Source organism: Eptesicus fuscus, chromosome 8 (genome assembly GCF_027574615.1).
Source record: "Eptesicus fuscus isolate TK198812 chromosome 8, DD_ASM_mEF_20220401, whole genome shotgun sequence".
Taxonomy (NCBI): Eukaryota; Metazoa; Chordata; class Mammalia; order Chiroptera; family Vespertilionidae; genus Eptesicus; species Eptesicus fuscus.
The window spans coordinates 80,795,462-80,820,727 of NC_072480.1; the positions used below are offsets into that span (position 1 = coordinate 80,795,462).

General features: G+C 37.6%; 1 protein-coding gene across 3 annotated transcripts in view; it reads right to left on the bottom strand.

Moving 5' to 3' along the window:
• The window catches only part of ADAM9 (ADAM metallopeptidase domain 9), a 99,846-nt gene that overhangs the window by 51,627 nt on the left and 22,953 nt on the right, over positions 1-25,266 (bottom strand). For all 3 annotated transcript variants that reach the window (XM_054720033.1, XM_008146147.3, XM_054720034.1), the window contains exons 5-11: positions 17,720-17,796; positions 16,505-16,700; positions 14,534-14,599; positions 12,426-12,497; positions 9,643-9,812; positions 5,692-5,773; positions 5,029-5,162 (exon numbers count right to left, since the gene is read on the bottom strand). In XM_054720033.1, the coding sequence (XP_054576008.1) occupies positions 5,029-5,162; positions 5,692-5,773; positions 9,643-9,812; positions 12,426-12,497; positions 14,534-14,599; positions 16,505-16,700; positions 17,720-17,796 (797 nt within the window). The remainder of the gene's footprint in view (positions 1-5,028; positions 5,163-5,691; positions 5,774-9,642; positions 9,813-12,425; positions 12,498-14,533; positions 14,600-16,504; positions 16,701-17,719; positions 17,797-25,266) is intronic.

The following is a 25,266-nucleotide window of genomic DNA, read 5'->3' on the forward strand; positions in this document are numbered from 1 at the left end:
GGAAAGGCAGGGCACAAGCTTTTTGACAATAACAACACTTGTTTTCCATATTCTTCTTTTTCTTGCTACTCTCTGTTTAAGAATATTGTGAGGAGTCTTTTTTTTTTTACAATATCATTCATTCAACAAATATTTGTTAAAACATTTCTTATGTTCAAGGCACTCTTCTCTGTTAAGGGATGAAACAGTAAACAAAGCAGACAAAAATCCCCAACCCTATGAAGGTGACATTCTAGTGAATGAGACTGTAAACTTAATAAGAAAATTCAAGCCCTAGCCAGTTTGGCTCTTGGAGAGGGAAACAGTAGCTATAGGAGGATAGAGCATCGGCCTGCAAACTGAAGGGTCCCAGGTTCAATTCCGGTCAAGGGCACATGCCCAGGTTGTGGGCTCGATCCCCAATAAGGGGTATGCAGGAGGTAGCCAATAAATGATTCTCTCCTATCATTGATGTTTCTCTCTCCCTCTCCCTTCCTCTCTGAAATCAATAAAAATATATTAAAAAGATATATAAGTAAATTCAATAGTATATTAGTTGATAAGTGCAATTAAGAAAAAAGGTGAAGTGGTGAAGGGGATGACCTGTGTAGGCAAAGAAGTGATTCCAATTGAAAAAATCAAAAAATCTGAAGGATTACCACCAAAAGACACAACCAGTTAAACTTTTGGCATACATCCTCACGATCTTTTTTCACATGTTCATATTTTTAAAGATAGTTACAATTCACACTACGATACTTCATATATTCCTTTTTCATATGGATAAATACAGTTTTAAACTAACATATTAACCACTAGTGATTCACAAACCACACTCTTCAGTGCCCTGCAGCTTCTAAAGAGGTACCTCAGGAGCCTGGGCCAACCTAGGCACACTAAGCAGGTGCCTAGGACCTCTCATACTTTCAGTGGCCCACAAAAATGTTGAAAGCTTAGTTTCTTTTAAAATCAGAAGAAGAAAAATGGAAAGTCACAATAATGAATATTTAATAATAAATCCAGCCTGGGTTATATTCATCTTGATTCTGAGATATCTTGAACTTTAGACAAATAAAAAACAGGTTTTTCCCTCACGTTTTTTCAAAATGGTTATAACTGTTTTATTGGGAATCTATTTATTTTATACACTTTTAACTATATTTCTAATACTATTTAATTGATTCCCTTGCTGTTCAAAACTAGACAATCATATCATCTGAGCTTTCCCCTTTTCAAATAATTATTCCTAGATCTTTTCCTTATTCGATGCATTAGCTGATGCAAAACAAGATAAAGTAATGGGACTGACAAATCTTATCCCCATCCTTTTCCACTGTGCTCTATGCTTGGTGGAGAATGACCTATATGGACTGTATCCAATAAAACACAGCCAAATAAGAGGCACTGGCAGAGACAAGAAGGCAGTAGGAGAATAAGGCGGATTAATTCCTCTGGATCCCTCTCCATCAGGTCACCTTATGTTGGCAGTTTCCCACTATTGCAACTTCTGTAGGGCCAGTCCCTCCTATAGCTACTATTTCCCTCTCCAAGAGCCAATTTCATTCCCTCCCGTTATGTCTTTTACATCCGTATAAGGTTATATTTTTAAGTTAGAAAAAAAATTATTTGCAGCTCTTTTCACGGGGAAAATGGTAGGTTGCCTAATATTTGATATCATCTTATATACATGTTCAAGTTTTAATATGTAGTAAATTTTTTTAAAATATGTTTTTATTGATTTTTAGAGAAATGAAGGGAGAGGAATAGAGAGATAGAAACATTGCTGAGAGAGCAGATCATGGATTGGCTGCCTCCTGCACACTCCCTACTAGGGATCCAACCCCGCAACCAGGCATGTGCCCTGATGGAATAGAACCCATGACGTTTTGGTTCCTGGGTCAATGCTCAACCGCTGAGCCATACCAGTCGGGCATATGTAGTCAATTTTAAACATAATATTCACAATAACATTACCTTCCAAATACTTTATAATAACTTTAGACTTCAGGTCTCTTTTGACACAGATTTACTTAGGAGAGTATTTTAAAGTTATCAGTTCATTTAGGGGGTTTTGTTATTAATATCTATCTAGTTTTATCACTTTGTGGCCAAAGAATAAGACTAGCCCTGTTTCTTCCTTTTGGAAATTACATAAGTCTTTTTTTGGTAAAATATATGGTCAGCTGGACACCTCAAGTTTTACTTATAAAATTAACCATACTAATATTTATTTAAGCCTCTATAATCTTAAGGACTTATCAGAATTTTAATATCATAATTTGTGGCCCAATATTTGGATTTTTGCAGCTTGATCTCTGAAGCTGCTTACACAGCATAACTTGCCCTTTTGGGCTCAGAACCCACCCACAGAGTAAGCAGCTTTACTGTTTGTTAATCATACTCCTGGCATCACTGTTAAATAATACTTCCTGTACTATAATTGTGTGATAAGAAAACAGCCTTTTGTTCTACGACCTGGGCTGAAACTAGGATGTTGACAAATGCTTAATCATATATTACCTATTGTTCTCATCTCAAACCCCACATGCTTGGCCACTGAGTTAGCCAACTGTTAGAAGTACAGTTGCCCCCACCAATCAGAAAACAAATATTGTAAGTTTACGGTCTCGTTTCTCCTAGCAACCCATCTCTTTTATTGTCAGCTCTTTACAATTTTTGCTTTATAAACCTTGCCTTATCCAATCCATTTTGGAACATCTCTTTGGTTCATACTGAGGGCTACATTTCCTGGTTTGCAAATCATTATGCGAATAAACTCTCTTTTAATTTTTCAGAAAGTTTCTTCCAGACTTCTATTTACATTTTACATGTGTTTTGTTTACATAATCTGTCAATGATTAAGAGATTTTAAAATTTTCTCTAGTATATGGGAACATTTTCCCTTGAGGTGCTTTTTACATTATATCCTATCTAATCCTATCTAATAAAAGAGTAATATGCAAATTGACCATCACACCAAGACACAAGATGGCCGCCCCCATGTGGACACAAGATGGCCACCACAAGATGGCCTGCAGGGGCAGGCAGTTGTGGGAAGTTAGGGGTGACCAGGCCAGCAGGGGAGGGCAGTTGGGGGGGGCCAGGCCTGCAGGGAAGGGCAGTTGGGGGGGACCAGGCCTGCAGGGAGGGCAGTTGGGAGCCAGCAGTCCTGGATTGTGAGAGGGATGTCCGACCGCCCATAGCGATCGGGCCTAAACAGGCAGTCGGACATCCCTCAAGGGGTCCCAGATTGGAGAGGGTACAGGCTGGGCTGTGGGACAACCCCCCCGTCATGCACAAATTTCATGCACTGGGCCTCTAGTATCTTAATAATGTAAAATAAAAATCTATGACAAATGTTCATTAATGATTATATATCTCATAGATGAAAAGTGATCATTTTTGTCTTATTTTGAGTCTCTTTGCTATAGGTATGTTTCCTGAATATAATTATAATGGTTTGTGGCCTATTACTGATGTATTTATTAGGTTAATATGTTGTCTCCCCCCATTAAAATGTAAATTCTGTAAAGGACAAGTCTTTATCTAACTCACTAAGATAGTCTAAGTGCCTAAAACAAAGTCTAGCACATAGTGCTCAACAAATATTTGATGAAGTATGGGTCATACCATTTTAAATTGCACTACAGCACTGTTTCATGACATTGCTTCCTCTTACTGTTCTTTTTTCATCAGTCTGTTATTTTACCTCACTGTTGATTATTTATTTCTTTTCCCCTGAATCTATGTCTTCCTCAACTTCACAATTAGCCAGAGCAAACACTAAACTTACTTCCCTGTCCAAAAGAAAATATTTTACAAACATGACTTTTCTTGTGAATATAATTGCATTTTTATTAAGGATAGTTTTTTCATAAGTGCTATTCTAATTCTTCCATATCTATTTTTCAGCCTAGTATTTGCTCAAAAACAAATTCTGCAGTAAATCCTGCTTGAGTGCTTCCCCTTTATACCAGGATGTGATTACAATTATATTCTCACATCTAAAGTGCTGGCTAACAGAAGTTTTATTATTTTTTCAGTGCCCTAGGAGCTTGAGGAAAATAGAAAAGGGAGTGAATCCTTAGGGCCATGGATATTCCCCATATGAAAACTTCATCTGTGTTTGTTAAAGATGAACATCTTTCATATCTAATTTTTTCTCTGACTCAGCTTCTAATCCACACATGCACTGTGGTCATGTCCAGTTCTCAGCTTAGCACAACTGCCTACTAAAGTAGGATGGAACCTTGTTGCCTTATGAGAACTCTGCATCAAAAAGAAGGCCAACAACTCAATGGTTCTTGTTCACCTTTAGACCCTCAATTGTAATTACTTTTGAACCCTGGTAAAGGAAGGGGTTCTAAGATCACAAGCTCTTGACTCAGACTTCTGATTTCAAATCCCAGCTTCACCACTTCTTTAGATGTGTGACCTGTTTCCTCATCCATAGAGATAACAAAGTACCTACATCTCATTATGTTGTTGCACATTAACTGATTAATACCTTTTAAGTCCCTAGAATAGTGTCTGATACAGAAAAAGAGTTCAATAAATGTTAACACTTCTTTCTCCTTCCATTTGTCTTGCCTCTCACCTTTATGTATAAAATTGGAAATGTTAGGACTATGTCAAGATTTCTTCTACTTACAGTGACAACGCAGTGCTTTCTCATGAGGTTCGTAAGTAAATGTTTCATATAGTCCTTCAATCTATATTCTAACCTGCACTGAATCGAGCAGAATCCCTTCCCCAATTTGTAATTCAGATGTAAATTTTTCCATGTTCTTATATCTTTTGGTCTGTCAAATGATTTAAAGAAGATTGTGGCTACATACCTGTGCCTAAATAAATATTTCTTGCTAAAAGCTCTGTGGAATTATTTATTTAGTTAAAAAAAAAAAAAAAAGACTTCTCAATGGTGTCAGGGGAGCCAGGAATAATTTTTCCTATTTTTCAACATAGACATGAGTATATCCCAGAGTTTAAGAAATACTGATCTACAATACCACCTTATAAAGAATAAGAAGAAAGAACTCAATTACTTACGATGCTCCTGAATTCATAATGCAGCTCTTTGCTCCACAAACACAATTTCTCCCATCATCATGATTCATTCCAAGGTTATGACCCAACTCATGAGCAACAATGGATGCAAATGTCTCCACTGTGATTTGCCCAAACTGTCCAAACACAAGAAGGTATTACCTAAGTTTCTGAGCAATAGGATATGTTTTGTTTCTGAAATTATTTTTTCACAAAAGGAAATTTACCATAATAATGTTAATAGTTATTATTAACTTGTTACTATGATAAAACACGCATCCAACATCAGTCCTTACACATTTCAGCCTAGTAAGAAACTCGTGTGACTCAACACCCTGATGAAGACAGACCCTTTAAGCAATAGATCAAATACTTTAGTGCCAATAGATTATTCATGGTAGTCTATGGGAAAACGAGTTCATGGTTCTAATTTCATTTTCTTAAGTGAAGTCTCTACTTCCTCATCCATAAAAAGTGAGGAGCTAATAAATATTAGGATACTTAATCCAGGCTCTAGAGAAACAACTCATCTATCACTTCTACATTGTCCCTCATAATACCCAAAATATAGTTTTAAGGACGAGGGAAGAAAGTATTGAGTCAAGAAATGCTTGACACTCTCCTAATGCAGATGGTCAAAGGTGAATATCAAGAACAAAAATGTACCACGTTAATCCCGCCTGCGTGGCTCCTTGAACACACTGTTCCCACAAATGCCATTCCTGCAGTCCCACCAAAACCTTTCTTCCTAAATAAAAAGAAAAGGTGAAAGTTATAACAAGTAACATTTTAAAGTAAGAATACAATAAAGCGTTCTCTCTTTTATTATCAGAGAATAAGATTAATATTACAAATTTGTTTTTTAGAAAAATAAAGATACCAAACCAAATTTTTTCTACCTTCTAATGAAAAACCTCCCTAAAATGCATTAGATTTATTTATGCAAAAATTCTAGTGAGAGACAGGGAACAAACTCAATGAACATATGCACACAGGAGGCTGCAAGGCAGGAAGCACAGGGAACAGTGAGGTCACAGTGGCCTCCATGTGTTCATCACTTGTATCCCAGGACCTGTTCCCTCTGCCTGAAACTCTCTTCACCCATTTTTACCCCTAACTACTCCCTCACCTCTTTCAGTTCTTTACTCAAAATTATCTTCTTACTGAGGCCTTATTTTGCCATGTTACCTAAATTTCAACTTTTACTCCTCCAATATTTTTATTTTTCCACCTTACCATTTATCTTTATTTATCTAATGCCCCAGTGCACAGATTCATACACACTGAAAGAAAATTAATTAGAAGGTGGCCAGCAGGGTGGGACTGAGTGAGATGGATGGGCTGGACACACCCTGGAACCAACCCCCCGGGGTCCCTCCCCAGCAGGCCACACCTGGGACAGCACCACAGCTCGAAGGGCATCTGTGGAGTGAGTGGGGTCCCTCTGGCAGGTGGGGTCCCTTGGCCTAGCCTGCGGGGATCAGGCTGAAACTGGCTCTCTGACATCCCCTGAGGGATCTTGGATTGCAAGAGGGTGGTTCTCGGGTGATGCACCCCAGAATTGGGCTCCCTCCTCTCTGGTTCTGGGGTACATCACCCGAGAACTGCTGCTGCCAAGTCACTGTAGCTCGGCAGCTCCTGCATTGAGCATCTGCCCCTGGCGGTCAATGCGCAACATAGCTACCGGTCGGAACGTCTGTCCCCTGGTGGTCATTGCACATCATAGCTACTGGTAGAACTGTGTGATAGTCACTTAGCCTTTTATATATATAGATATAGATATTGCATATACTTATTTATCTCATTATGGCAAATCACCTCCACCAGAATATGGACTCCATGAGAGCAAGAAGTTTTGTCTGTTATGTATACTGCTCTACCTCAGTGCCTATGGTATACACCTAATGAATATCTTTTAAATGAATGACTAAATCCTTCTCTGGGGTATCTGACCAGCCAGGGGAAAAGGACTTGAGATATTGACATAAGGGGATTTCCAAGAAAAATTTTCAGCCAGATCACCATATAGTGAACTCCAAAGTCCCCAAACCCCCACTCATGTACTCAATGCTTCCAAAAGGCTTTCAGTACCTCATTTTAACCTCAAACAAAACACCAGAGATCATGAGACATTGGGAAATACCTCTAACACAAAAGATGGAGACCAAAAAGAGGGGGAAAGACAGCGTAGTAGGCGTACTTGGGCAAGGCACAGGGAGTATACTTGATGCGTGCTCCTTTTGGTCTTGTGTGAATTGGATGGCATACTCACTGGGAAGAGGATACTTGTAGGTGCAATTTTACTAAAAATTAATTAAAAAGTCAGGACCAATCTTTGTGATTACGGGGCCATAAAAATCCATTTTGGCATTTTCAGTGCCTTGCTTTAAATTAACTCACATAACCAAAGAAAACAAAATAAAATCAGGGAAGTTTCTCCTCTGAAAAAAAAAAATTATTTAATTATTTTTAGGTACCATCAATATTGAGGGAGGCAAAAAGTATTATATAAAATAGAATTTTTTCTTTTTTGCAAAAAGCCAGCCTGTCAAGCCAGATAACTTTTAAGGAAGATAAGATGTTTTAAATATTTTCAATGAAGGTTTTGCTGTAAGTTTTTGGAATGTACTTGTATTAAGTGATTTATATAAGTTTAAGTTTTATTAAGGTACCATGAAATTGCTGTAGAAAAGAAGAAAAATTTTTAACATATATCAGTAATATTTCAAAGAGAGTAGGAAAACTATTATATCCAAGAAATAAAAAACTGATTATGTAAAAAATATTCAGGGGAACAAAAAACATCTACTAAACATTAAAAATAAGATAACCAGAAATTGAAAACTCAATAAAAAGCTTAAAAGTTAAATTTAAGACAATATCCAAAAAAGAACAAAAAGTCAAAGAGAAGAAAGGAAACAAAAAATAATTCCTGAGACTATAGGACATCAGTTTCAAAACTGATATTACCCACTAAGCACACAGTACATCAGTGATAAAAGACCTACACAAAAGCCTATCATCAAGAAAACTAAGACACCTGGGAATTAAGAGAAGATCCTATAAGTTTCCAGAGAAAAAGAAATTTTAAAAAGCCATATATACAGGATCAGAAATCAGAATGATTCTCAACAGTCATATTGGAAGTCAAAAGAAGATTTCATGGTTCAAATTTTATACCCATCCAAATAATCAAAAAGTTTTTAAACAAACTACAAAGCACACCTCTGAAAGAATGAGTTACTTAGACCCCAGAATAATCAAAGGTCAAAATGAGATAATTTTTTTAAAATATTTTTATTGATTTCAGAGAGGAAAGGAGAGGGATAGAAACATCAATGAGGAGAGAGAATCATTGATCAGCTGCCTCCTACAGGTCCCCTACTGGGGATCGAGCCCACAACCTAGGCATGTGCCCTTGACCAGAATCGAACCCGGGACCCTTCAGTCTGCAGTCCGATGCTCTATCTACTGAGCCAAACTGGCTAGGGCGAGATAATTTTTTAAAAATCTGTTCTGAGACTATTAAATACATTTTCTCAGATGCAAGATGAAACTATGTTGAGGAGCATAAGAGACGTGGTTGGAAAGTTGTAAGGAGGACATTCTGATAAAAGGGAAGTGTGTGGAATGCTGTCTGCCTTGTTTACAAAAATTCCAACTGAGGGGAGTGTTGAAGGTGGTGCCCCTAATTATTCCTTGACCTTTCCAAACAAGCCTGTATATATGCAGACCCCCGGGTGTATACTGGAATCCTTATGCTTAATCCCTGGATGCCCTTGCCTAGAGGACAATGTAAATATGTGTCCTCCCAAGATTACTCACCTACTGATTGTATCTAAAGATAAAAACTCCAATAAAAGCCTAAGGAGGCAGGCAATCGAGGCTGCTCTGGCTACTAAAGCCAGGGGCCCCTGAGCCCTCTCTTGCACAGTCAAACTGTGTTTGAGTGATCTCTTCATCCGTCATTCAAGGGCTGCTGGTCAGCCCCGGCAAAACTAGCATACATGCCATACCAAAAGGAGAGAGGAAACTAAACCCAAGAAAGAGGAAGGACATGGAATTAAGGTGACAGGAAACTGAACACAGAAGAGAGGTATTATTATACTCTCACTTGGTCCTATTGTATGAAATTAAGTTTTCCTTATTTAAATAAATGACCAAAAACCTTAAGAAAATATAACATTAATAAAAGAAAACAAACAAAAATTATTATTCTGACCATCTCATTAATAGAACTTTTTAAAAATCACTTACAGAACTAGCCCTGGCCAGTGTGGCTCAGGTGGCTGGAGCATCATCTCCTAAACCAAAAGGTTGCAGGTTCAGTTCCAGTTCGGGGCACATAATGTAAGGCAACCAATCAATTTTTCTCTCACATTGATGTTTCTTTCTCCCTCTTCTCCCCTCCCCGCCCCTCCCCCCTCCCCTCCCCTCCCCTCCCCTCCCCTCCCCTCCCCTCCCCTCCCCTCCCCTCCCCTCCCCTCCCCTCTCCTCTCCTCTCCTCTCCTCTCCTCTCCTCTCCTCTCCTTTCCTCTCCTCTCCTCTCCTCTCCTTTAACTCTAAAATCAATGAGCATTTCCTCAGATGAGGATTTAAAAAGAAAAAATCACTTACAGAATTAGCTGTGCACTGTCATGTCTCCGACGTGTTATAAGAAACTTTTCCCGCCATTGTACAAAGTTCCCCAACACATCACCAGCACCACCAATTGTGCTGATCAGGTTTCCATTTGTCCAAATCTCCAGTCCAACTAGCACAACTCGAATATTTAACATAATATACATCTAGGAAGAAAACAGAAATAAAAGTATAAAAATATATTAAAGAATATCTTTTAGCTTACAATGAAGTAACATAACTACTTAAATTAAAAACAGGACTCCTCACCCTGGCCAGGTGGCTCAGTTGTTTGGAGCATCGCCCCATGCACCAGAAAGTGCTGAGTTCAATTACCAGGAAGGGAACATACCTAGGTTTCAGGTTTGATCCCTGTCAGGGCACATGCAGGAGGCAACCGAGCGATATTTCTCTCTCACATCAATGTTTTTCCCTTCTAAAAAAATATTCTCTTCAATATAATGAGATTCTACCCTCTCAAGGGTCTCAGTTTCCTTGTCTATAAAATAAAAATAATATAAGTTCAAAATCCTTTTTATTTTCCATTCCAAAATCCTTCATACTCTGAAAATTTTAAGTTTTGGATAAATTAATTCCAAAACCTCCACTAAACTAATGCAAGCCTATTTATAGTCCGTATTTATCTCAATTAATGGGAACATTCACACATTTCACTATAGAAATACCAATGCATTCGATTACATTATGCTACCCCAAGATCCTGTGGCAAGTGTTATATAATACACTAGAGGCCTGGTGCACAAAATTCGTGCATGGGTGGGGTTGCTAGGCCTGGCTGGCAAACAGGGCCGATCAGGTTCCCCGTCTCCCTGCCTCCTCCTTCCCTCACCACCTGCACTCCGCCACTGCACGGTTCCCCGCCTCCCCACTTCCCCCCCCCCTCCTTCCCTTGCCACCCACGTTCATTGCCACCCACCTCCTGTTCCCCATCCCATCCCAGGCAATTGGGACCTGCTAGCCGGGGGAGGGACTGGGAGGTCGTCCAGCAGGCCCCATCAGCGATCAGGGCCTGTGGGCTTGGGGAAACTCCTGCGTTGAGTGTCTGCCTCCGGTAGTCAGTGCATATCATAGCGACCAGTCGTTCTGGTCGTTCTGTCATAATAGTTGCTTAGGCTTTTATATATAAAGATAGTGAACCATATTAGCTTTGTGGCCTGTGAGAAAGGAAATACCTACTAAGAAGGGCTCCTAGTGGCTAACTGGGCTCAAATTTAAAAGCAGAGCCTAGAAGCTGTTTCTAAACAGGGGCCTCTCATGCAAAACTCACTTCATGGAGAAACGTGCACTAACAACATGCCTGCACTGTGCTCCTGCCTTTATAAAGGAGTTCCTAGAATTGCATGTCAACCCATAGGACTGAGGCTTTCCCCATCCAATCAGAGCTAAGCAGCTGTATTCCCATCAGCATCTTCACCAACCAATCAGAGCAACTCCATTCTGACCAATCAGGACAATGCTTTTTGGACCAATCAAACAGCAAAAATTTAAAGTCCCCATTTGCATGAGGATGGACCAATCAGAGACCAGGGATGGCACATTTGTTTATATAAGTCAGCTCCCCTCTTGTTCAGAGAGCACACTTTACCTTTCCACTGAAACAGGATTACATTTCCTCACTAGAGCTGAAACACCCAGGAGATCACACTGGAGCAGAGCATTGCAAAGTGGAGCAAAGCAGAACCGTCTAGCTGTGGAGGGGCCTTGCCTTGTCCCACAGCCATCACACAGCCATACTGTTTCATAATCGAGCTGTAACAGTATTTAGCTGTTCCACAGTCATGCTGATCTCACAGCTGTGCTGTATCACAATTGAGCTATCTGCACTGAATAAAGTTTCCGTCTTCTCTGCACCTCACACACATAGACACCACACACACACACACACACACACACACACACACACACACACACACAGTGTTGAGTTGGCACCTTTCTAAACTCTTATATAAAATTTGAATTAAACACACCCCAAAGGTTTCAGATAAATTATTACAGAACTACCTATTTCATAGAAATACTGTGAGGAATAAATAAGTTCATAAATGTAAAGCACTCAACTCAGCTTCAAGAACATTATAAATGCTCAATAGAATGCTATCATCATCATTATCATCATTATCACCATTATTATTATGCTTGGTATTCATCAGGAAAACATCTTATAAGTAAAATTATCTTATAATAACATGTATCTAATATTTCAATATCTCCCATTAAATGAATAAACTCCAAAAATCTCAAAACACATTTCTCTCTCTCCCCCTTCTTCCTTCCCCCCTTCCACCTTCTCTTCCTCATTCTCTCTCTCTCTCTCTCTCTCTCTCTCTCTCTCTCTCTCTCTCTCTCTCTCTCTCTCTCTCTCTCTCTGTCACACACACACACACACACACACACACACACACACACACACACACACACAGATATTGTCATATGCAGGCAGGCAGCCTTATTCAAAATAAGGATCTCTCAGTAAAAATTCAGAAATCTTTTCATAATGCGAAAGAATCTTAGCCTATGTACTCTAAAGATAAAGTAGATGCTAATAAGAAATATACTTGTCTCAAAGTCTTCCCACAATTATACTTTCCTTTTAAACGTAAAAATGGTTACAAAACAAACTAATACCAAACCCCTGAAAGATTGAGTCATTTAGGCCCTAGGATAATCAGAGCTCAAAATGACACAATTATTCAATTCTGTTCTGGGACTGTGAAATGATTATGATAGCATAATTCCAATTGATCGAAAATACAACTTACACTATCCAAGTAGTTTGCTAAGCGAATCATCTCTTCTCTCACTGCAGTCTGATTTCTCCCCATCATGTCATACTGAAAAGCAAGAGAGGAAAATCATTATCACCAAAGTAATTTAAGAAAAAAATTTCTATAATCTTTTACAATGGAGACAAAAATCCAAATATTTCCTCTGAATCAATAACTAAAGTAGTTATACATTCACCAGCATTTCAATTTAATAAATCTAAAAGATACATTTCAGTGATAAATAGGAATAAGAAGAAACAGTTACAATGTGAAATGAATAATGAAAACATTCAAGTCTTCATTTTCTCTAAATTAGTACAACCTTAAAATGAATTTTCTTCTCAATATTTTTAGTCATTTTAATGAAAAAATATTTTCAAGCACTTCACAAAAGTAGAATTTGAAAATAATAAAAATAAATAGATAAAGGAATAAAAACATTCTAAAAGATTTCCTGACTCCTTAAGCTAAAGACATTACCAATAAACCATCTCTAAACTCTGGGCTAAATTAATGAGAGGTTAACCAATGTTCACTAGTTGAAACATTATTTGTAAATAAAATACAATAGACTAAATATCACCCAGCCAGTGTGACTCAGTGGTTGAGCATTGACCCATGAACCAGGAGATCATGGTTCAATTCCGAGTCTGGGCATATGCCAGGGCTACAGGCTCAGTCCCCAGTGAGGGGCATGTAGGAGGCAGCCAGTCAATGATTCTCTCTCATCATTGATGTTTCTATCTCTCCCTCTCCCTTTCCCTCTCTGAAATCAATAAAAACATCATTTTAAATAAATTAATTAATCTAAATAACTATTTTACCATTATTTTCATACAACCAACTTAATAAATAATGGAGAGAAATATTAAGAATGTATGTTTTTGCTGTATGATAAAGGCATTAATATCATAATATATCAGATCTTAACAGTTAGATATTTTATCATGATTCTCCTAAAATAAGAAAAATAAATTTGAATACATTTGACAAAGTTTGATTAAAATTGAATCATTTTTATTTTGAACCATTATCTACCAGTATATAACAAATATATTTAGAGAAAGTAATAAAGAAAATCATCTCAAATCTTTACTTTGGTCACTGATCCAAATATTCTAGAGAAACATTTTACCCATTAGTTGGGACAACGTTCATGCTTGTTTATAGTCCCTATCCTTTTTCCTTCTACCACTTGAGGGTAATGAACTTATAATGAGCAAACTGAATATGTGTCTGTCTTTTAATGGATATGGCTGCTCTCCCAAACTATACACAATAATGGATTTTTAAAGCCATGCAATTCTTGAAACTATCTCTGTAGCTTACAAAAAAGAAATTGCCAATCATATAAAGTTTCTACAAACATCTTTTCCACACAAATAACAAAGCTGGCAGCAAAAGTCAGATAAAATATTTCAAATAACCTATGTTAAATTATATGGCAGCTATATCTAAATATGAAAATCCTATAAATGCTGGAATAGATCCAGTAGTTTTCTTAGTTAAGCACAATTCTTTCTTTGTATGAATACGGAAAATCCCTGGTATTATCCTGAACAGTAAAGTAAATAATAAAAGTTTAGATGAACCACGCTCCTCTATTCCTTTCTAACACATGCCAGGAACTGGAAGTTTCTATCTCTTAAAATAACATCTAGGATAGCTGAAATTCTAGACAGCAAAGCAAATTTATTAGGCAACAAAGCAATACTGATTAACTGCTTACAGTCCTTTGCAGCGGTCGCCAACCGGTGGTCCGTGAGGTCTGAAAGGTTGGCGACCGCTGCAAGTCATCTGAGAAGGTCTCAAGACTCTGACAAGAAGTGCAGTTTCATTTAAGAAATTCAGTATGAGCAAATCACCCAAGAGAACAGGGAAAAAAAAATCACTAGTAGAAGATGAAGTCAGAGGTAGTCCTATTTGCTATATTCAGCTTCTGGTAGTATTATGAATATTTAGTATCTTAAAGGGGAAAAACCATTTTTTATTACATTTCAGAAAAATCAATACAAATATGTTATATTGTATATTTCTTTCATGTGATGCTCACTTCTCATCTGCTTTTCCTGAAAAAGAAGAAAAACTGTCACCAATCCTACCCTTTCCTTGTCTACAACAATGAACAGCTCCACATAGCGGGTTTGTGGCAGCACAGCTCTTCTTCTCTGTCAAAAACACAAAACATCGTAAAGGTAAAAAAATAAGTTATAAAGCTTGATGATTTCATAGGTATTGATCCTGTCCTAACCTCTAGTCAATTATTTAATGTCTGCTCAAAACATCATATAATTATTTTACATAACACATCCTAAAAACAAGAGCAAATAACGTGTGGGTTTTTTTTTAATGACATCTGCTACCTTTACTGGATCTAAGAACAATTCTATTTAAAGATAATGTAAGTTACCCACGTTTACAATGAAGAATTATTGATTTTCTAACACCAAAACTACACACACACACACACACACACACTTTAATGAGAAATCCCATTACTATGTTGAGAATAAAAGAATATCCACTAATAACCCAGTGCAGAAGTGAGTAGCCTTTTAAAAGTTGCCACTTCTTTAAAAAAATGACTTTTTATAAATTTGCATAAATGGATGTAAAGAATAAGCTGAAATTTTATTTTCCAATGGTTAAAGTTAAAAAGAATAGTACAGTAGTCAGAGGTGATGAAAATAATGCCATAAATTAGTATGAGTTAATGAAAATATACTAGAAGAAGCACATGCCTCTTCTAACACAGCAGCATCATTTCATAGATAAAGGTTGATCTAATCCTAAAAACATTTCAACCTAAGAGACCCTTGTCAAGAGGAAGCCAGGGTATCCTAATGAAGACTCAAAACAGGGATACAAGCGCCCCTGAAGTCATCTGAAATAATTAAGGTTCTAAAGCCCAACCTCTCTGTTTCTCCAACCTAGAGCTCAAGAATCACCATTCTAGTTTTTGTCAAAGGCATCCAAACAAAAATTCCACTGCTCTCTGAAAGACAGTGTAATGGATTACTATGCAGCGCTGATAAAAAGGAATACAATTACTATTTAAGATTTAAGTTCTAGTTCCTAAAACTTACAGGAGCTCTACTTTATTCAATTTGGAGGCAGAACTGCATGTTGCTCATATTGTTATCCCCTAGTAACTGTCATAATGTCTGGCACATAGATGGCAAAATCCAGCAATAGTATTTGTTTAATGCATAAATACGTGATGTTTTAAAACTTTAGTCTGTGTCCATCGATAGCCAAATAGATAAATATATGGTATATACATACAATGGAATATTACTCGGCCATAAAAAGAATGAAATCTTGCCATTTGCTATGACATGATGGACCTAGAAGGCATTATGCTAAATAAAATAAGTCAAAGACAAACACTATATGATTTCACTTAGATGTGGAATCTAAAAAACAAAATATATGAACAAACAATATGGAAACAAACTCATAGACACAGAGAACAAATTGATGGTTGCCAGATGCGGGGGGTGGGGGGAGGATGGGTGAAAAAGGTCAAAGGGATTAAGAAGTACAAATTGCCCGGCCTGCGTGGTTCAGTGGTTGAGCATTGACCTATGAACCAGGAGGTCATCGTTTGATTCCCCATCAGGGCATATTGCCAGGGTTTCGGGTTCAATCCTCAGTAGAGGTGTGCAGGAGGCACCCGATCAATGTTCTCTCTCTCTTTCCCTCTCCCTTCCTCTCTGAAATCAATTAAAATATTTTTTTTAAATAAGTACAAATTGCCAGCTAAAAAATACAGCATAGAGAATATATGAATAATATTATAATAACTATGTATGGTGTTAGATGGGAATTAGGCTTATCAGGGTGATCGCTTTGTAAGGTATAAAAATGTCTAATCACTATGTTGAACACCTCAAACTAACATAATATTATATGTCAACTATAATTGAAAATTTTTAAAAACTTAAAACAAATTTTTTCAAAGCAATTATGCTTCATTTTTTATACAACAAAAATAACTTTTTTTATTAAGCTGCAAAACAAACAAAAAAAACCTTTAGTCTGAGCCATGAAGAAATATATTATTTCCTTACTCGAAGTAGCTGAGTGATGCTGGGAGGCTCTTCCTCTTCATCCTGGGCTGTTTCTGCTTCTATATCCTTGTTGGAAACCCCACATTTCAGAGGCTCTTTGCGGATATCATCCATTCGATAAAAGATATGCTCAAAATGAGAGCTGTTTTGCAGAGGTTCAATCCCATAACTCACGTTCTCTATATGCAGCAATCCTCTAAGTGTTGTGTTACACACACACACACAATTTTTAAGAATGAAGAAAAAAATACACAGGAAAAAAATCAAAAAACCTGAATTCAAGTCCTAGCTCTTAACATGTGTCAGAAAGAGTAGCATGGTATAGAGAGAACTATAAGTCTTTAGAGTCAGGCTGACCTACATTTAAAGCTAAAGGCTGTGACTTACTAGCATCACTTCCCAAAAGTTACTTAACCTTATAGCATGATTACTGTATAATGGAAGACAATAAAGGACAGTGGCTAAAAGTGTGCGGTCTGGAGCCAGAGAACCAGAGTTTGAATGCCAATGTTTCCTACTAGCTGTGGGACTCCTGCAAGTTATTTAGCCTCCTCCTTTCTTTACATTCTACAGAGGGTTGTCCTGAAAACTAAATTATTTAATAAGTGCAAAATACTGAGAACACTTGACTGGCACACAGTAACTTCTATAAGGGTTATTACTTAAATGGCAATAATCATAGCCATCTTATATAGTTGGTTTGAAAAGTAAAAGTAGTATTTATAAGTTCAATCATGCAACCAACCAATCAACCAGTGGTATCATACTGCCAGGCCCTCAATAAATGTAATTTTAATGTTATTATCATTTCACTTGACATGTGATACAATTTCTCCAAACCTCAGTTTGCTCACCTAAACATGGAGAAAAGGAGCCCCTTTTCACAGTCATTATCAGACTTAAGCAAAAAAATGTAAGTGAAAATTTTATAAACATAAAGTGCTACAGCAATTTAAGTATATTTTATTTTAAGTGGCAAAAATTATTTAGCAGTCTCAAAAATGAGCTATTTCTCTTTAAATATCAAAATCCATCAACTGTAATATTTTCCTAAATAAACATGCCAAGAATGATATCTGAAACATAGCCCTAAAGACCTTTGACAACATTAAAATAAAACCTAATTTTGTTAAGTCCCCCAAAATGTGAAAACAGAGATAGGTGTACAGGGTAAGAAATAGAGAGGAAAAATAATTAATAAATAAAATTCCTTACCTGAGTCCAAAACAGTCACTAAGAGCAATGGATGAATCATAAACGCCTTCCACATAGCCCCGATAATGACAATGGTCCTAAATGATAAACACTGTATTATCTTCAAATCCTGTTACTTTGTGGAAAATCATCATACAAATTAAAGAGCTAACAAAATTATTTAAGGCCAGTAAACTAAAAATTGTATTTATATTATTGGCATCTCATAATATCACATGGCATTCTTTAGACTATTTCAAATTATCTACTACCACCCTACATGAATACATATGTTTAGGCAGAATTCTAAAGAAACTAAATATAAATAGCTCTACTCCAATAAACTTTAAGCCTAGAAGCAGAAAAAGATAGTATGTCTTTTTAACATCTTAACATTGTAAATCACAATCAATCCAAGAAGCAATAGCAGCCAATTAACATTTAATTCAGAAGAGGACCTTGTGACAGGCTAATGATGTCAATGGAGGAAAAAAAAAAAAAAAAGCTCAGTATGTAGCAAAAAGAAGAGATTTTGATCAAATTATTTTCTTTACCCCTCCCCCCCAAACTTTGCAGGGGCCTGAACCCTCACCCCTTCTGAGGGAGGTCTCCTGCCCCCATGGCTGCTTCGCTTCCCATGCCCAGCTCAAATCGGGACCCAGGTAACAGACAGAGACTTGGCCGACAGCAGCTGCCCTCTCACTGCAACAAGACTTGTTTGAGTTGTCTTGTACACAACCATGGTGTGGGGAAGTGGGTTTTTTATATCTAAATCCAGCCCAGTACCAGGAATGCTCAGGGCCTACTCAAGGAGGCAAATACTCCTTTCCACTAATATTTACAGAGTAAAATAAGATTGTTGTTAGAGTATTAAATTTGACAGTAAAATAGTAGTCAAGTTTTCAGACTAATTTAAATTGGCTAATTAAAATAAGCAAATATTCCAGAAAAATAAATTGTACTAGACAAAAAGCTGTTCCTAAAGTGTTAACTAAAATTTTTATTGGTACTTCATCGCATGGTAAAATTGCATAACATGTAATGAACCTAAAGCAGTCATATTTTAGTGCAAAAAATTAAAATTTAAAAGCTATCAAGATTACATTATAAAATTTCCAAAAGCCTCCTAATATTTAAATCAAAAAAGGGGGGGTAGTAGAAGAATATCATGTAAGGAAAAAGTAAATTACATCTAGAAAATTAATACTTTAGAAAATTAACTTTCATTTGTAATGCTAATAGCAAGACACCCATGAAAAACAAACATGGTGTCAAAACAAGACAAAGGAAAATCGTTTGGGCAAAAAATGAAAAAGGATCCCAAGTCAAATTTATAGAAAAGATTCCTTTATTAACTTTTGGTCGAGAATATGTTTGTATATTTTCAGAAAACAACTCCAAGACCATGTGGATTCCTGCAACAGAGAGGAATTGACAGGACTGCTCCAGCCATGAAGACAGAAGAGAAACAGTCCAGAGATGAAAGATGCTGACGACGCCTTGCCATACTAGCAGTCAGCAGCTGTATGTCGCTGCAGGTTGCCCAGGACCAAACCAGAGAGGGTTGGACCTGCATTACATCATTTGTCCACCATCCAGAACTGAAATATCATTGCTGACATGTACATATAAGGAACTGTTTGACATTGAAATTGGGACTCAAAAGAACTGTTGGCCCAGAAAGAAACTCACTACAGACTGATTCATTTGCCTCTCAGCATAACCATTATTGCTTGTCTCATTTTCAGTTCTTATAAGTGTATTTCTAGTATCACATGATCTCACTCATCTAGGGGAAATAATGAACAACATAAACTGATGAACAAAAACAGACCCAGAGACAGGAAAGCATCCATCAGACTGTCAAACCTCAGAGGGAAGATAGGGGAGGGTGGGGGTAAGGGGGAGAGATCAACCAAAACTTGTACGCATGCATATAAGCCTAACCAGTGGTCACGGACAACAGGAGGGTGGGGGCATGCATGGAGAGGGGTTTGGGATGGGAATGGGGGGGGGGGTGAGGACAAATATGTGATACCTTAATCAATAAAAGAAATTAAAATAAGAAAAAAAAAGAAACGACAAATTATTTTCTTTTCTTCCTGTAGATATATTGATTATATTTTATTAGTTATACATTCATCCATCTTTAAAAACTAAAGACCCTTTATCCTTAATTTTGAGCAAGAAATTAACCAGTGAAAATATAAGCATAATATTACTTACTGATATTAGATTTTTAGTACACAGCATAAAACAATCACAAATCATTAAAAAATAAAAAAGCCAAAGGTGTGGATAAGGGAGACATAGCCCTACCAGACATTGAAGCAAATCACAAGGCCTTAATAATTAAAACAGCATGCTACTGGTGGTGTATTAATTGAGAGACCAACCAGTAGAACAGAATACAAAATCTCAAAATAGTCCAAAGTACATATACAACTTTTATGATAAAAGTGGCACCTCTCTGTGCCAAAGATGTACTTTTAATAAATGGTGCTCGATCCACTGGTTAGACCTTTAAAAAGGATAAAATTAGATCCATGCCTCATACCATACATGAGTGAACTCCAAACAGATCAAGAATCCAAACATAAAAAATGAAACCATACAAGAATTAAATAAAAACATAGGTGAATTCCTCTTTAACCTGGGTGTAGAAAAAGGGTTTCTAACTATCACTCGAAACCTATCTACCTAATAAAAGAGTAACATGCTAATTGACTGTACCTTTGTGATGCCCACCAGCTAATCAGGAGTGAGTATGCAAATTAACCCAACAAAGATTGCGGGTTAATTTGCAAACACAGGCACCGAGCGGCTGGTGGCGGGGCAGGACACTTGCGTTGTTGCCATGGCGATGATGCAGGCATTCTGCACCACCCCAGCCACTCTGGGCCTCTGGGAAGTGTGGGAAGGTGGAAAGGCGGCTCCTGGGCTGGAGCGGAAAGGCAGCTCCGGCCAGAGCAAAGGTGGTACCAGCAGCCAGGGGAAGGAAGGCCCATTCTTGCACGAATCTTCGTGCATCAGGCCTCTAGTATGCAATAAAAGACTGATAATTTTTATGATATAAAAATGTTTTTTAATATTCTACATGGAAAGAAACATCAAAAAACAAGGTCAAAAGATAATTCACAGACTAGGAGAAAATATATCAAAGATAAAGAGTTAATATCCTTAACTTATTATAAAGTACTCTTAAACAATGAAGGGAAAAGATTAAAAACCCAATAAAAGGGGGCAACCAGGGAGAGGTCAATAGGGAAAAAAGGAGACATATGTAATACTTTAAACAATAAAGAATTTAAATTAAAAAATAAAAAACTTACCAAAGACATGAACAGATAATTGGTAAAGGAGGATATAAAAATGCCCTTATATATATGAAAATATTTTCAATCTCACTAATGATAAAGTAAGAACTCATGAGTCTATGCTGATATAAGGGAAAACTCTTCCTTACAGCAGAAAGCATTGATGAATATAGAGCACTGATGAAATTAGAAAACCACAACTTTAACAACTATTATAATAACAACTGATTCAGGCAAATACTAAACACTAAAACTAGTGGGTAAGATTTTGAGAAGTAACAGGATATCTGTATAGTCTCAAAGTGTCAACCCTAATATTAATTAAAGAGGTACAAACAGTAACTTTACAGAGGAGAAACATGGCAGACAACTCCTTAACCAAATGATAAATGTTAACATTGTCAATAATTGGGCTACTAGCAGCATATGCTTACTGATTTGATACAATGAAAACCACTCAGTATCTATTCAGTGGTATTCCTGCCAGAAGTACATAACCTGAATCTGATCATGAGTTAACATCAAACAAACTCAAATGGCAGGACATTCTACAAAAAGTCAGACTACAAATGTTGGACAAGGAGAGATAAGTATTTCCAGATTAAAGGAAACATGACTACTGAATGCAGCACATGAACTTGTATTTTCTTTCATTATTGTACAGCTGTTGATATGAACAAGACTGACTCTATCTTTGTGACCTTGATTTCTTGTTTAAGTTTTTCATGCTGTGAACTCTGACTAACCTCACTAGTTTCAGCCAGTATACCAAAGCCTTACAGTTAATGATTGTGTTCTTTAAAACTTTACTATATAACCATAGAAATTCTTGGGCCAGAATGGCATGACAACAAAGATAAATATCAAACTAGGTGCTGGCATCAATTGTACGCAAGCATCCATCATAAGCCCATCAAGAAGTATGGTTTCTGGCACATACTGTATTCGTTGTCCCTTTGTCTCATCAATCATTAGTACTTTAACTATACCATTTAAAAATTTACTATAACAACTTTTCCCTTTTCTGGTAAGGGAAACTAGCTGCACAAACTGTGGGGTTATCTTCCTTTCTATCCTATCCCTGTAAGTAACTTACCCTAGAATAATTTCTGTTATATTATGGAGTTGTCTGCCTCATTTTTTGGTCTCAAGATACTTTCTTGTTTTGGTGGCCACTATACCTTCACTCCACCATCAGACAGCTATAAAGGACATTATTGGGATAGTAGACAAAAAAAAAAAAAAAGGGAAAGAAAGAAAGAAAGAAAATTAGATTGCTTCAATGTTAACTTCCTAATTTTGAGAATTGTACTATGGTTACCAAAAAAACTCCTTGCTTTTAGGAAATTTACATTGAGGAAATTTAAAGATAAAGGTACACCATGTCTGCAACCTATCTTAAAAGGTTCAGGAAAGACTGGCTGGTGTGGCTCAGTGATTGAGTGATGACCCATTAACCGGGAAGTTATGATTTGATTCCCTGTCAGGGCACATGCCCAGGTTGCAGGCTTGATCCCCACCCAATAGGGGGTGTGCAGGAGGCAGCAAATTAATGATTATCATAATTGATGTTTCTATCTCTCCCTCTTTCTTCCTCTCTCTGAAATCAATAAAAATAGTTTTAAAACGTTTTAAAAAAAGAAGAAAGAAATTATCAAACAAATGTAGTAAAAAGTTAACATTTCAAGAATTCTGATGAAGGTATGCGTGAATGTTTTATATTATTCAGGCAAATTCTTCTGTAAGTCTGAAACTGAGAAACAAAATTTTAAACAGTTACACACTAAACAGCATTGTACAACTTATTCTTGTGTGGGGCAATTTACAACCACTAATGTTTTTCTTCCTAGTGTTCTATAGTTATAGCTGTGATATTACCTCCTTCTCACTAGAGGAAGAAAATGGCTTTTTTTTTATTATTACAGATGAGGTAACACTTATGAGATACTAATACAGTAACTGATAGCACTCAGATATTAAATGTTTCTAGTTTCAACTACAATAACAGAAGCTCTCTTATTTGATATCCAGCACTTGGTCATTAAATCTACCAACTTAATGGTATTTTTTTAATAACTTGCTTTTATTAAATCTTTCCAAAGCGCCCAATTTACTTTTTAACAAAAACAACAAACCACATTTTGTAAGTGTAGAAAACATCTAATTAAATTGCATGGTGAGAGTAAAGGTACAATTAGCATAAACAGATTTGGAAACACACAAACTCTAAGCAAAAACCTCAACTACTGGGAACAGAAGTACACTGAACTATTAGAGAATAGCCTATTAGCCACAAGAATTCAGTAAGCCTTGGGCAGCCAATATATCTTTAGAGGACACAAAGAGCATCAATTAGTTGGGGGAATTAATTAAAAGGCTTTCCTAGAGGATAGAACCAAGATGGCAGCATAGGTAATCACCTATACTTGCTGCCTCTCACAGCCACATCAAAACCACAACTAAACAGCAGAACAACTGCCACCCAGAACCATGGGAAAGCTGGCTGAGTGGAAGTCCACAACTAGAGAGATGAAGAAAACGCAGTGAGACTGGTAAGAGGTGCAGAGGCGGGGAAAGTGCTGGCACCTGGATGTGCTGCTCTTTTAATCGGGAGGGAGATACAAGCTCCCACTTGCTCTGAACTCCCAATCCAAGCGAGACTCTGGGAGACCCAGGCACATACGGGGAGAAACTAGACTGTCTGGCATCAGGACAGGAATGCAAGGGCGGCTTTCTCTTAGAGGTGCTCACAACAATCATTGTTCCTGCACGGGAGCACGGGATGCAGAGAACCTGGAACTTCTCCGGTTCAGGGCAGCCATTGCTGTTTGCTCCACCCTGGTGATTCCTAGAGACCCCACCCAACCCAATTTACAGCCCCACCCAAGCTGTGTGCATGGGCTTTTGCATATGAATGGCCTGTCCTTTCGCCTAAAACAAACTGCAGCTGGGTCAGAGAGCCCCAGAGATTCCAAAAGAAGCCCCACTGCCTGGCAGCAGCAGCAGACTTGCTTCACAGCTGAGCCTCATCTGGGCACTTCCAAACCCCATACAAAGAGGAGGAATCTGCAGATGTCTCTGTAGCTCCTGCTGGGTGGCCCCAGACAGTGGCTGACCTTGCACCTCCTTGGAGATCCAAGAGCCAGTGTACCCAGTGGTCAGAGTGAGACCATACCAAATTACAAATCTTCACATCCATAAGAGACACACTCAAGGGGCAGACTCAGTGAGCACCAAAGCCCTACTGAAGCAAGTCCTGCCCCATAAGGGTGTCTCCTGCACAACAGTTCTTCCAGTGTAGACACAGCTGGTCATCATAGCCCATTGGCCTGGAGGTCAATTCCTCCCAGTGATACCAACAGCAATCAAGGGTTAACTACAATAAGACTATGCAAACAGCCCACAAAGGGGTGTACCAAGAGCGTCCACCTCAGGTAACTGGGGAGGCTAAGCCACTAGGCCCTATAGGACACCTACACACAAGGCTGCTCTATCAACTCAAGGAGACTTAGCAGCTACCCAGTGTATAGAAACAAACACAAGGAAACAGCCAAAATGCAGAGACAAAGAAACAAGTCACAAATGAAAGAAATGGATGAAAGCAAACTACTGGATATAGAGTTCAAAACCATGGTTATAAGGTTACTCAAGAATCTTCTAGAAACCTCCAAGAAACTTAGTGAGACCCTCAAGGATATGAAAAAGGACCAATTAGAAATTAAGCATACACTGACTGAAATAAAGAATAATATACAGAGATCCAACAGCAGACTAGAGGATCCCAAGAATCAAGTCAAAGATTTGAAATACAAAGAAGCAAAACACACCCAACCGGAAAGAAAAAAGAATCCAAAAATATGAAGATAGTGTAAGGAGCCTATGGGACAACTTCAAGCGAACCAACATCCGAATTATGGGGGCGCCAGAGAAGAGAGAGAGCAAGATATTGAAAACCTATTTGAAGAAATAATGACAGAAAACTTTCCCTACCTGGTGAAAGAAATAGATTCACAAGTCCTATAAGTGCAGAGAACCCCAAACAAGAGGAATCTAAAGAGAACCACACCAAGACACAACATAATTAAAATGCCAAGGGCAAAAGACAAAGAGAGAATCTTAAAAGCCCCAAGAGAAAAACAGTTACCTACAAGGAAGTACCCATAGGACTGTCAACTGATTTCTCAATAGAAACTATGTAGGCCAGAAAAGAATGGCAAGAAATATACAAAGCGATGAATAGCCAGAACCTAC